General features: G+C 39.6%; 1 protein-coding gene across 2 annotated transcripts in view; it reads left to right on the top strand.

Annotated features, from left to right (window-relative positions):
* Positions 1 to 12,647, top strand: part of PPTC7 (protein phosphatase targeting COQ7) — a 34,793-nt gene extending 22,146 nt beyond the window's left edge. The window contains exons 3-6 of one of the 2 annotated variants that reach the window (XR_006707928.1): positions 4,366 to 4,564; positions 8,224 to 8,347; positions 9,466 to 9,554; positions 10,015 to 10,126. Coding sequence is in view for 1 of the 2 variants with exons in the window: in XM_045459794.1 (XP_045315750.1) it covers positions 4,366 to 4,564; positions 8,224 to 8,347; positions 10,015 to 10,144; positions 11,265 to 11,323 (512 nt within the window). In the remaining variant the exon portion in view is untranslated. Of the gene's footprint in view, positions 1 to 4,365; positions 4,565 to 8,223; positions 8,348 to 9,465; positions 9,555 to 10,014; positions 10,145 to 11,264 lie in introns of those variants that run through there. The other variant, XM_045459794.1, reaches the window with a different exon arrangement.
* The last annotated feature ends 1,938 nt before the right edge of the window (positions 12,648 to 14,585 follow it).

Below are 14,585 nucleotides of genomic sequence, written 5' to 3'. Positions count from 1 at the left end.
GCATTTAGGTACCCTAGACTGCTAGCAGGTAGCTGATTAGTCTGTGAGATAGCATGACACAAAATAGATCCCCATTAATCTTGTATTAGAAAACTTCCAAATATCTAGTGTGTGTTTATCTGGTGTGCTAATAGAGCATCTTTTGGCCAAAGCTTCTACATTTGTTTGTTAAATGGTTTCCTGGGAACTTACCCAACAACTTACCCAGCCTTCTGAGCAAGCTCTCAGAAGGCTGTTATTAAGTTTCTGCTAATTGCCAGCATCTTTCTGGTTAGTAGAAGTAGCCTCCTTCCCAGTCACCATCCATTTTTAAAATCAGCCTCTGATCAGTGTTAATGGAGATTTCCATGTTGTAAAATTTTGCCTTCAATTTAAATCTTTTATAAGAAGGCGTTCTTTTTATCATGCTGCCATCTTCTGTCTTAGTGCTGTGACTAATCAGCTTGTTTTCCTTCTAACTGAAGAGAAACCTTGTCTTGAGGTTTCAATATACCGCTTTGTCTTAATCTGCTATTTTGGACATGCAATCTGGAGCTTGCCTGGCACAGTGAAACACCCTAGATTCTATTTCTAGCACCTCTGTCAACTTTCCATATGACTTTGGGAAAACTACTTAACCTCTGACCCCCTTGCTTCATTTGTTCAATGGAGAGATCTTTTTCTGTGAAAAGGAACAACTCAAAGCTTCATGCAATACTCAGAAGCATGTTGAGGGAAAGAGGGCATTGCAGAATACTATCCAAAAGTCTAACATCTGACAAAGAGCCTATAGACACAGATTCCAGGTCCCAACTCCTGCTTGTTCCCATGAGTCCTTTGCCGACACCCCCTATCAATTCACTGTAACTTGGAATGAGCAATTGCAAAGCAACAACTATCCTGATTTTGTACTTTGAAAGCTTTAGCTTTGTTTTTTGCTATGCTTCTTTCTTATCCCTCCTTCCTTTCCTGTTTACCCTCATGTAGTTGGAAGGTCTTAAAATAAATGTAAGGACATATTAGAAGTTTTCTTACATTGAATATTATAATCACTTCTTTTCTCCTAAAAGACATATTGAAATAATCCTTCATTACCATGTTTGATACATACACGCTTCTTTCACCTAATCTACACTCCTTTAAGCTGTTTAAACTCAAGCATCTTTTGGCGAAGACAACCTGCTGAATTTTACTGAGCCTCTGATATAACCGTAAATAATGATAACTTTAGGTAATTCTTTTTTTTTTTTTTAATCCGGGAATTGCTAAAAAGCCTATAACACAATTCCAATATAAAGGTCAACTACTCATTTCTTAAGACTTTCTAGCTGCTTTTATATCCAGGTCAGCATCACAGGCTAATTGTCAATATATAATTTCTCGGAAAACCATAAGTGGAGTTAGGTCTTATAAAACCAACATATCTTAAGAATTTGAGGGGGTGAGTCATATAAGGTTCTTTCTTTACTGCACAAAAGGCTCCATAGTAGTTTACAAAATTAGGGGCCAGTGATAAAAATTATTTCCATTTTAGCATGAATGATTTGCTTGGGTCCCTGTCTGGATTGGTCAGTGGTCTGAACATCTTGACCCTGTTGTCCTCAGCACGTTTTTTCTTCATTTCCTGCTTGTTCCTCTACAAATACACAAGAATAACGTATTCCAGGATTAGGCTCTCAGGGCCTGAGCCATGTGCACACATCAGTTATTTGAAGAGGCAGAGGAGGAGTATATACTCCCAAATCCAGATGATTCCATAAGATTGGGCTTACCTTCATTTGTGCTGCTTTGCGTGTTAAAGCTCTGTCATTCGCAAGGACCGTTTTGACTCCAACTCAGCAGGTGACCGTGACGGCCACAGGGGTGGCAAAACAATAGCCTGGGTTTGTCAGTGAGTAATAATGAGTCAACATGAGTCCTTCCTGCCCCAGGTTTTTCAAGGCTATGCTACTCCTCCTCAGGTTAATCCCATCAGCTTTCAGAAGATCTTTTGTGTGGTGATTCTATTAATGAAAAGTGATTGGAGTTTGTGTGCATTGAGTTAGGAAGGAAAGGTAATTGGTGATCTTAACGTAAACTATGCAGATTATCTGGTGGCACTGCCAGTTCGTTACAGTGCTGTTTTTCTCTGATGTTTAGTGGCTAGCGACTAAATAGCTTAGCGTTAGGGTGTCTGATTAGATAACAAGGAAATGGAATTTCTGAACATTATGATGAGATAAATATTTTAAGTGTTTTTATATTAACTTACACATTTTTATTAAGGAAAAATTAATAAATTACCCATAATCCCACTAAGGAAACTATTAATATTTTAGTGATTATTCTCCCTGATTTTTCTTTTGTGTATGTTTGTGCATAGAATAACGGTAATATGAATTGTGCTTACAGCAGCCCCATGAGATAGATTCATAGGTACTTCTGTTTCTCATTTTGTTAGGAAGAAACTGAGGCCTAGAGAGAATAAGTGACTCGCCCACAGTCACACAGCTAGAAAATAATGGAGCCCTGGGATTTAACACAGCTGGTTCCACAGCCTGTTTATTTTTTTTCATTTTGCTTTTAACAGGCATCTTAACAGTTTAGCTTTTGTCTATTATCTTTTTAAAATTACATTAAATTTTACTTTTTTTGAATTACAATTTAAGTTTGAGAACACTTTTTATTTAAGGAAACAAAAAAAAATTTTTAATGTTTATTTTTGAGAGAGAGTAAGCAAGAGAACCAGTGGGGAAGGGACAGAGAGAGAGGGAGACACAGAATCCAAAGCAGGCTCCAAGCTCCGAGCTATCAGCACAGAGTCGGGGCAGGGCTCAAACTTGCAAACCATGAGATCATGACCTGAGCTGAAATTGGTTGCTTAACCAATTGAGCCACCCAGGTGCCCCTATTTAAGGAAACTTTAATGCCAACTTGTAATCTACTTGTTTCGCTTAAGTTATCTTTCATTTGCAAATATATTTCTCTTAACAATTTTAGTGACTGTCAGATAGCTAACACTTACTATGTGTTGTAAGTGTTTGACATGCTTTAACTAACTTTATCCTCACAAACTACACTAAGAGGTAGGTACTGTTATCCCTGTTTTGTAGATGAGGAAACTGAGGTGCAAAGAGGTTAAGTGAGTTGCCCCAGGTCACCAGGTGAGTAAGCGACAGAGCCAGCATTCAGATGGGGCCAGGCTGACCGCAGAGTCTGTACTGCTAAGTATTCTGTGATAGTGTGCAGCCTCCTGCTGTTACATGCTCCTGGAGGTGCTGTAACTGATTTAACCAGTCTCTTAATGTCAAATGTTGAGGTTGTTTCTAGTTCTTCAACAATGCTTTTGTACTTACTTTGTTTACATCTCTAGTTGTTTCTTAGGAATTGCTAAATCAAGTGATACACACATTTCCCAATGTTGTATTGCCCTTCAGAAAGGTTGTTTAGTTTTACTCTCCCACCATCATGGAATAAGAATGACCATGTTCCCTGCACTCTTGTCAACACCACGCAGGATTTTTTTTTTTCTTTTTGGACTCTTGTTAAACTAATAGGCAAAATGGCTACTAGTGTGATGATGATTTTTTCACATATTTAAAGACCATTTAACATTTACTTCTTGGTGAACTGTTTATTTTTCTATTTTGCCACTTTTTCTGTAGGTGTAAGTTTAAATTTTAGTACTTGAAAGCAGTTGTACTGGTGGTACATCACCTTTTCAATCTGCAGAAGGTCATGTGAGCTGTGTGCTGCAAAGCTACACAGAAGCTTTTGCTCTCTGCTTGGACATGCTTGCTTCTCTGTGAACATTAATGGTCTCTGTAAGGTCAACAGGTGGATCCCATAGGCTACCTGAGAAAAATTGGTCTTGTCACTTCATAGCAAGTCAGTCTTTGATGAAGGTTCTTCATGACCTCAACAGATGGAAATCTGGTTAAATATTATAGTTATATGCCCTCTTAAATTTAAGTGAATTTCATGGAGAAGGCTTCCTGCCGATGACTAATGAGAAATGTCAGGAAAACATAACATTTCTTATTCTGGCATTTAAGTATTAAAACTTAAAATTTCAACAACATGGTTTTGAGCATTTGGCACAGATTATAGTGCTATTGAAATGAAAAAAGTATGGTTAGATACCAGCCATTTTTATTGTTTTCTGTCTCTGCAAATGAAAGAATTCAGATTCAGGGGCCTGCTTACTATGTGTAATATTTCTTTCCCTATTATGTTGACCCTGATCAGGTTACTATTGACACTTGTCAGAGATTTGGAGCATGACTAAGAGAGGCAAAGGAGGTTCCAGTTGTGGCATATTGCTTTTTGGGGTGATGTGATAAAAATGTGGATGCAAAGATAGGAAGGTAGAAAGAAAAAATAAACGGGGATCATTTTTGTTTCTAGGTAGCAGTACTGCCTGCATTGTGGTGCTGGACAGAACTAGCCACCGCTTACACACAGCAAACCTGGGCGATTCGGGCTTCCTGGTTGTCAGGGGTGGTGAAGTTGTGCACCGATCAGATGAGCAGCAGCATTACTTCAACACTCCATTCCAGCTCTCAATTGCACCACCTGAAGCCGAGGGAGTCGTCCTGAGTGACAGGTAATCTCCCCTCTTGGCCATTACATTAAGAGCCAGTAGGACATGGCTCGCCCACATCCTCCTCCCATCCCCCTTTACCTACAGTGGAGATGGGCATTTTCAGTTCTCATATGACATAAGGCACATTGAGAATGTTCTCATCAAAAAGATCTTTTAGTTTGACTTTGAAAGATATTTTGCTGGCTATTGCAGCCAAGTTGAATTCTAACAAACACCCAATAATTTGACAAGACTGAAAATATTCTTCAAGCATACAGAATATCAGTTTTTCATACCAAGACCAACATGGTATATACGGTTATATTTGTTAAATTGTGCTGGAGAAGTGAATCATTGTCTATGCATGCCACTGCCCGTATGAGAATTTGCATATGTTGTTAGGGAAGAGTTCAAACAGACATCTGCTTTATTTATCAGAATAACTTCCTGATTCTCAGGGCCTCCTATTACACGCATCAAATAGAACTTTTAAATTGTCAAGACCTTTCAAGACAATAACTACTTTTCTGAATCAACTTTTACAGTTTATCTTTCCTAAGATCAGAGTACAGAATAAGGCTAAGACAGTCTCAGATTCCTCTTCCTTTAACAACCTTATGGGACCTGGCACAAACATATTTGATTGTGCCAGACTATGATTATGATTCATGAATGTTGTAAAATGGGTAATGAACCTTTTGTAAAAATAGAAGTAGTCTTGCAAAGGTCTGTTGTCTCTACTTAATAGTTCTTATTAAGCCAGATTTTGAGTGCAAACTAAGATAGAATGATTATTACTGCCATCTTTTAAACTGGAATGAGTATATTGTATAATTAGGTATTCAGGATTGTCCATCTAGGTCTGTTGCTGACTCCTAGAGAGAGGGAAGCATTTTTTTTACTTTCAGATTAAGGTATGTTACCATAATTGAAAGAATATTTCATTATAGTCCCTTCTTCAGTTGGCTCTAACATATAGTCATATTAGCCATATTGGAGTGAGGAGAAAGCAGAACCCCAGGGGGTGGTAGACACCAAGCTCAGCTAACAGTTACAGAGAGCAGCGTTTTAATTTTCCCTTATTTGATTCTTGTTATTTTGGCATCTGAGTGCTAGAGCTCTCCTGCCATACCTCACACGCTATCTTTGGGACAGTCTGGTTAGGGCAGCGCTCTGGCCTGCCAGCGAGGTGGAGGTTGCTTCCCCCTGGAGCCCACAGACAGCTTGCTAGCATGTGACTTCAGCTCGTGTTTCAGTGCAGTCAAAAGTTTCCAGCAGCACAGTATGTTCAATCAAAACGGGCAAAACTGCAGCTGGCGGAACACCAAGCTCATGGGTGGGAGTGTTGGGAGAAGAGGACAAACCGTCCAATGGTAGCGAGTCTCGCACAGGCAGGATAGCAAAGGACACTCCTGGGGAAGAAAAACCTCAGCAGAAAATAGAGCTTCACTGCCAACCTGGTCATTAATCTAAACTTCTAGAATCTGATTCGTTTCCAAAGTCTGAGCAACTGTGAAGTGTCTTGCATTGTTTCTCTTTATTCCACAGAAGAAATCGACCTGGTTTCCACCAGTTTTACAGTCTTTTTTCCTCCTGCTGAATGACATTTCTTTTGTTACTCGGTTCCTCATATCTATAAAGTATAATTTTTCCTTAATTTACAGGTTTCCTTTAGTTTCCTTTTGGTTTGCTGTCTTTACAAAATATTTGTGGTACAAATGTGTAAGTGATATGTGTAAGCCAAAGCCCATCACAGAACTTTGAAATGTGCTACTTCTTTTCCTCAGTCAGGAGTAGATGAACCAGAAATTTTCTCAGTGCACTTTGTATAAATCCCCAGCAGGCGTGGGTGGGTGGGTTTTTATGTTTTCTCTTCACATATTTTATAACATATCAGTTACACAAACAAGTTTTGGGATTTTTCTGTCAAGCTCAGGGTACTTGGTTCTGGCTTCTCCTTTCTGGATCAGTGTGTAAATTTTTTTCTTTGCATTTGTTCCCTAATTACAGGTTAAGGCAGATTATTAGATATTTCACCTTTCCTTCACCTTGGAGGCTTGGATTCAGTGAAGCTGGCCTTTGGAGATGGCTGAGAACCAGCCTTTGGGAGAGGGCCATTGACTCTTTGAGTATATGATCTTTTCTCCCCACCTGAGATCCCCCCCCCCCCACTCCACTTCTTGTATCTGTTTTCATCAGGTGTTATCACAGAAAAACAAACAAAAAACCACTCCCATCTATCTTTTTTAAAGTTGCATACAAAAAGATGTAGTGAAAAATCTACCTCCTATCCCATCCCCCAGCAATACATTCTCTCTCCTCAGCCACTGTTGTCTGTTCTTTGTGTCCTTCCAGATTTATTCTCTGCATATGGAAGCGTCTGTGTTTATGAATCTACCCCCCCACACACACACACATGCACACAATGTCTGTACATTCCTCTCTTCATTAACAATGTGTTAAACAGTTTTTCCCAATTTGGAGGGTTACTTTGTTTCTTCACTTATTAGATATTTCTTGAAGACCTACTTTGCACCAGGCATACTAATAATTAAATACTTAGGTGATGACAGGGTGCCTGGGTGGCTTAGTCGGTTAAGTGTCTGACTTCAGCTCAGGTCATGATCTTGTGTTTGTGAGTTTGAGCCCCGTGTCAGGCTCTGTGCTGACGGCTCAGAGCCTGGATGGAGCCTGCTTCGGATTCTGTGTCTCCCTCTCTCTCTGCCCCTCCCCTGCTTGCATTCATTCTCTCTCTCTCTCTCTCTCTCTCTCTCTCTCTCTCAACAATAAACAAACGTTAAAAAAAAAAAACTTACATGATGAGCACTCTTTAAGCCCTGGAGACACACAGTCCCTACTCTGCCTTACTAGTCCATACTAATACTAATCTAGTAGTAATACTAGTGATTACTGGCACTATAGTGAGAAATACCATTGTAGGTATTTCATGTGAATTAATTCTTACAGGATTTGCATGCTCTCTTCCATGGTGCTCTCTTGTTACACTATTACGGCAGCCTCCTGAGAGCCAGAGTCAAGCCTGCAGGGAAACTGATGAGTAGAAAATGAATAAGAGAGGATGGAATTTGGCTCTAAAGAATTAGGAAATAAAGACTCATTTCTACTAGGCTTTTAGAGGCATGTTAGTTCTGACTCAGAAAAGAACCCTTCCTCCTTTTAAGCCATATGTGACTAATCATCAAACTCAGTCTTACTTGGTAGTTTCAGTTAAGCTTTTGAAACATTTATATCAGATTTTTCAATTAATTTTTTTCAAGGTTAGGAATTTCAGAACAACTGGGTTTTTTTTTTTTAATGTTTTTTATTCTTTTTTGAGAGAGAGAGGGAGAGCGAGCCAGCACGAGCGGGGGAGGGGCAGAGAGAGAGGGAGACACAGAATCCAAAGCAGGCTCCAGGCTCTGAGCTGTCAGCACAGAGCCCGACGCGGGGCTCGAACTTGTGAACCGTGAGATCATGACCTGAGCTGAAGTCCAACACTTAACCTACTGAGCCACCAGGCGCCCTGTGTCTGGGTTTTTTTTTTATTTTTTTTTTATTCTGTTATTATAAATTAGTTTTTCTTATAGCCTCATTACAATATAACATAGTGCCTGTTGGAAACTTTCACCATATCTCTGAAGGCCTCTTGTAACTTTGCCCCTACCCTGTCCTTGTCACAGCCCGGATGCTGCTGATAGCACATCTTTTGATGTCCAGTTAGGAGACATTATCCTGACGGCAACAGATGGACTTTTTGACAACATGCCTGATTATATGATCCTTCAGGAGCTAAAAAAGTTAAAGGTAATTAACTCAAAGGTTAGTTCGTGGAAGGGGAGGCCCTCTCTGGGCAGCTAAGTTTTATTGGTACAATTGTATTATCTCTTTTTGTAGGAAAGGACTCTTGTAAATTTAGGAAAGAAATAATAGTTCTGGTCTTTCAAGCAATTGTAAATGGAAATAGTCACAATTGGAGTACTTGAGAAAAAAAGAGGTTTCCCACCTACACCTTTTAGTAGAGTGGTAAAGGTTTAAAAAAAAAAAAAAAAAAAAAAAAAGAGTGGTAAAGGTAGGAAAGTCCAGATGAGACATTTCTTGTATTTTTAATTGTATTTTAATGGTGCTGGTTCCTGGTTGTCTTTTTCTCCTTTTATTTCTTAACAGACTCAGCAGGTGTTGAGGTCGGGAAAGACAAGAAATCACCACACTAGAGCCAGCCAGGCCAAGGGCAACAGGCAGCTAGGGGCCTTGATGTCATCTGAGCTGTCCCAGTAACTAAAAGTTCAGACTTGGCCCATATAGAGAGTGGAAGGAAGTGAAAACCAGTTTTTCCATATTTTCCTGGCTTTGTAAAAGTACTAACTCTGGGGAAAATTAGTCTTTTCCTAGGTCCTTACCAGTAAGCAGTTATGACTTAAAGTAAGTTGCTGAACTTTTTTAAAGCAATATTTTCCTCACCTTTAAAATGGGGTGGGGGGTACCATGGTCTTAGTTAATCCTCACCACAATGCTATTATAATTTATAGACTAAGACCATGTATACGAGGTCCTTAGTGTCATGCCCCATCTGTGGGATACAGTAAAGGTCAGGTGCTTATATGGAGCTGGCCCTGTGCTCTGTGTGGTGACAGAGTGGTAAGCAGAAATGACACATTCCTTGCATATGGAGCTGACATTCTAGTGGAGAAAGATAATACAAAGAAAGAAATATATAATAAATGTTGGTGGCTTAGAAAGAAACTAAAGCAGGGTGAAGGAACAGAGAATAAAGCAAGCTGCTGTTTTAGAAAGATTGGCCGGGGAAGGCCTCTTTGAGGAAGCGACATTGAAGCAGAAGCCTGTTATTTATTTATACTAAAACTATTCCGAGTCTTAGCATGTTAGAGCTAAAGTGGACCTTGTTTCCCATCCCCATTTTACAGATGAGGAGGTTGAAGCAGCAAGGATAAGGGTATGGATCAAGATCACACAGCTAAACAAGAATCTTTCATCATGATATAAAATTCTGAAGGTATTTTCAATAGGACACCTGGCAGCTCTTACTTGGAGAGCAAACTGTGTGGTTGGCCAGGGTCACATTCCTAAGCAAGGAAACTTTTGAGGTCCTCCCTGAAGTGCTATCAAAATCCACCTTTTCAGTCCTGTCCAGTTTTAGCAAGAATACCTTAAGAATTCCAAATGGGAAAAAAAGCAGAAACGGAAATCCAACCTTCAGGGCCCAAGGCCACCTGAGCAAAGAATGACATCTGACTGACATCTTGTGCAGGCAGCACTGGTGGCCTTGTTCATTTTACTGAAGGTGTAATGTTTTAATGTCTTCTCTAACTAGAGTAAAAACTGAAATGCTGGAAACTGTGGCTAGATAAATGTTACTGTCTCAAAAAGTGGTATTTACAAAAAGTGTATGTACTTGTGTGCAGAAATCCTATGAGGCATTGTGTAAAAATAACTCCCTCATCCTTTCGTCTTAGAATTCAAATTATGAGAGTATACAACAGACGGCAAGAAGCATTGCTGAGCAAGCCCATGAGCTGGCCTATGACCCAAATTATATGTCACCTTTTGCACAGTTTGCATGTGACAATGGATTGAATGTGAGAGGTAAGCATTCCTTAGGAAGGTCATAGGGACTAACTGGGGACATAGTAGGATGGGAGCATTCTGGGCTGTGGGGGTGAGGTAAACTAGAGCACTGGGGTGAGACCGGTAAGATATCCTCTTCAGTTGGGAGCCCGTGGCTTTGAGCCTGGTCAGCAGGCCCTAGCACTGAAGGACAAGAGCAAGTACCTGTCATCGTGTCTTCCCCACAGAGGATGCCCTCCAGAACTGAGCTCCATTGGCTGTAGAGGCAGGCGGAACCTGAAGCCCTTTATTGCCACCACTGCACTGCTTGGACCTGAGCCCAAAAGGCCTCTAAGTCTGCCTAGAGGCCCTGGACATTCCTAACAGCTTAACATTCTGCCCTTCACGGGTCTGACATTTCACTTCTCCCTTCCTCTGGCCTTGTGGGACTCGTTGACGATATTTGCCTGCCAGATTACCACAGCAGGTTTTGAAGAGGAAAGCAATGTTAAACTGCCCTTGCCTCAAGAGTCCTTCTATCTGCTGAACGACATGTAGCTTCGGGAGCAGGCCAGCAGCTCAGTCTTAGAGCTGGGGTGACATGTTGAGCTGTCGTATCAGAACTTGTGGAGTTGGTCAGTGTCTTGCCGGTACAATATTGTGACATGTAAAGCATTTCTTGCCCTCCAGGAAGTATTAAAATAGAAAAAAGCACATGCCATAGCTGTTTGGCAGATTAGAATACAAGACTATTCCTAGTTTCAAAACATTAGATATGTTTGTCCAAATTAGGATTGTGAGTAAAAGCCTGTAACTTTCTCATCAGGCAGAATTTATCCCAACCAGATTTGTCTAGTTTACTGCGATTGCTGTAGACAGAGGATGTGGTAGCCATTTTGATAGAGCTCCTGTGGTAAAGAAGCAGTGAAGGTTTTTTTTAAACCTCAGTTAAACTACATGTCATTTTTTTTTAAACTATTTCTCTTTATCAGATATTTTCCATATCAAATACTTTTCTACTAGAGCATGTTGACACATCAAACCTGCCTTACTTGCAAACTTTTATCTCCTAGTACCTGCTTAGGCTTACATTTTTAATTGACTTTTCCTTTTAAGATCTCTGAATACATTTTCATTTTCATTTTCATTTTCATTTTAGGTGGAAAGCCAGATGACATCACCGTCCTTCTTTCAATAGTGGCTGAGTATACAGACTGACCCGCCTAGGTGTCAACTCCGGCCTCTCCTTTCATCTTCCCAAGTTCTCCCCTGCCACATGTGCTGATCCTGCTGGCGGGACCGTGTTTCTTTGCCACTGATCTCGATGGCCGGTGATGTAAGCCTTTGCCTGTCTTTTTGAGACCCGGTTGAGATCTTTGTGGAGAACCACTACTGTCGTTTGTTCGCTAGCTCATTATCTGCCAGCAACTCTGAAGAGAATCAAGATTTGAAGATAGGCCTTCACTTCCTACTGTCCTTTCTCCGATGGGATGGAGGTTTTCAAGGCCAAAATGGCTATTGCGTTTCCAAAATGGTTTAGGCATTGAAAATGATGATGTTGGTAACGTGAATTCAAAATTACAGTGTGGAAAAGGGATTTTTAAAGTCTAACACAAATTGTATGTTATGGTACATCTACTAGAAACATACATTATCATCAAAAGAAACGTTACACATGTACTATACAGTCTTTGTTATGATGATTGGGTGTGGCTTTATGTTTTCATTATAAACTCCTCTTTTTCAGGGGCTTATAATTCTGCTCTAAAACACTGCTCTGGATTATGAAGTCTTTATCCCAGGAGCTTTTTTGTTACAAATTGGAAGAAAACTTCAGTTTAGTTCTATGGATGCAAATGTTCTGTGGTTTTTAAAAGATGCCTAATTGTACTCCTATAAGGAAAATTTCGGCAGTTTATTGAGTGGTCCAAATCATAGGCTGGTGGCCTGATCTGCAGGAGGGGTGAGGGAGACTCCCTACCAACATTTTTCAATGGAAATATTATTCAATATTGTAAACTCCTCAAAGCCTAGAAATTTAATGTTGTGGATGAAGTTCCTCCCAGCTGTCAGATACGATGCCCCGTGTGGGAGTCCCGGGGCCACAGGCCTCACAGTGGACAGCTGTAACTTTGAATTTTGTTGGCTTTTACAGTCGTGCTACTCCTGGTCTCCCTGTGAGACCTGTCATTAGTAGCCTTGCTCTCCGTAGAGCGTGCACCACATTCGGGGAGTCTGTGTGGAAAGAGCACCTTGGGCGATGGCAACAGCACAAGAGTCCACAGGGAAAACTCCTGGTGATGATCTGACATTTGCATTTGCCCTACACAGAAATTTAGGGGTTTCTGAATCAAGCTTAATGTTTACAGTTTCCGAATAGCCATCTTGCAGTGTATAGTTTCCTTATAAAACTACCCCGCATTCAGTTTTCCCTTTATCTGCAAGCCCAGACTTATTTTTAAGGTTTGTGTACAAGTCGACTGCTGTAAAGATATATATTTTTGGGTCAGTTTTTTTTCTTCATTAACTTGGTGGTAGAAAATATATATATATATATATATATGTATATATATATATATATATATATATATATGTATATATATATATATGTATATATATATATATATATACATATATATATATACACACTTAGAAATTCTTAAATTAAAGCCATGTTTTATATATAAGTCAGGTAACATTGGTGTATAGATGAGAATGCAATTAAACCTGATGAGAATCTACTGGAGGAGAATACAGAAAGTCTCTTTCTCTAAAGGAGATACTTATTCCCTGGTTTATTGCATTAAAACTTATGTTTGAGGTTACCTCAACTTGTTTTAAAAGATTTTGTTTTGTGAATTTGTACTGTATATTTGAGTAACTGTCAAGCTTTTGTTTTATTTAAAATTGTTTAACATGTACCATGTACATGTCATTACTATATTTCAATGCATCATGCTTGTAACAGGCATTTCATTTATAATAAGAATGAGTTATTCATTTGTAAGCCGTTCAGTAATTTATCTACTATTCCTAAATTGGCATAATGTTAGATATCTATTTTGAATCACCTTTAATTACATGTCAGAATGCCTTAACTACCCTAACTTGACAAAACAGAATTCTTTGGTAGAGGAGATAGGGGACGGGGCAGGGGGATGGAGGGGAGACTGTTGAAATAATGAGTAGCCATCGTGCTTTGATAAAACACAGAAGCGTGAGTGGCAAGTGGTGGGGTATTTATTTTGCACAAACTGTTTGCAGTCTCTGTGTATTTAAAAAGTAAAGAAAGTTGCATCCAGAAGGGTTTTGTTGGAAAGAATACATTTATACTTGGACTGACAATTTCAGTTCTTTTGTTTGGGTTTTTAATTATTTCTGGTCAGAGGTATGTAGCCTTATGATCTGGATATATTTTGCATTAATTTTCCAATGCCTACATTTAATTCCTTGTAAGAGCAGTTCTGTTCAAGTCACTGGCGTTCCTCTGCTCTCATTTAACCCTTCAAACACAATCTTTATAAAGCTAGACTGGTGGTGTTTTACACAACACATTTATTTAATCAACTTACTTTTTTTGAGAAATGACTGTTAGGAACCGACATCGTTTGTGTCAGTGATGTTGAAAGTAGCAGGACAAGAATTGAGTTTCACAGTGGAACTGACTTTGGACCTGGCCTGTAGATTAGTGACACAGTATTTTCTCTATTTTCTTTTGCCCTGTCCTTTGTGTGTTGAGCACTTCATTTTGTGACTGGGGGTTGGGGGGAGTGGTCAGTTGAAGTGCTGCTTAACAGGGAACTCTCCTTCCACTCCCAGCGATCAGAGGCTCTGCTGGATCCATACTGGAATTTTCCAGGTCACAGAACCCAAGTCTCTGGGGGGTGTGACTGAGATATACTACTTGGTGGGTCTGATTTTGAACTTGATGTGTGTGTTAGTTGTATTTTAAATCAAGCAGTATAAACACACACACACACACACACACACACACACACACACACATTTGCCTCATCCAATGGACTTTTATAACAAAAGAGAATTTGGATTTCTAATTTACAAATGGCAAATTATTTATCCCTCTCTGGATGCACCAAAGACCAGTAAAGTTTATAGCTTTTCCATCTATATTTATAAAGCAATACTGTATTATAAAAATCAATATTTTTATCACATGCTTGAAATTTTTATTTTATTCTGTTTTAAAATGTGCACTCTAAACATATCAGAACCTTATTTCTTCCTGTGAACTTAAGCTGCCTGCGCACAAAAAAATTTACTGAATGGATAATGCAGTAGAATCCATAGGCTCTTCAAAACTGAAAGAAGAAATGGGGGTGGGGAAAACAAGTTATTTGTCCTGAATTACTGTCCTGGCTTGATGTGGTTGATAGGTACTAAATCACAAAAGAATCCATTCCAGGTATGCATGTCTGGGGGGGCGGGCTGTGTCTAGATTAGAAACTAGATTTTAAGCTTT

Source organism: Leopardus geoffroyi, chromosome D3 (assembly GCF_018350155.1).
Source record: "Leopardus geoffroyi isolate Oge1 chromosome D3, O.geoffroyi_Oge1_pat1.0, whole genome shotgun sequence".
NCBI classification, from domain to species: domain Eukaryota; kingdom Metazoa; phylum Chordata; class Mammalia; order Carnivora; family Felidae; genus Leopardus; species Leopardus geoffroyi.
This window is presented reverse-complemented; position numbering and strand designations above follow the sequence as displayed.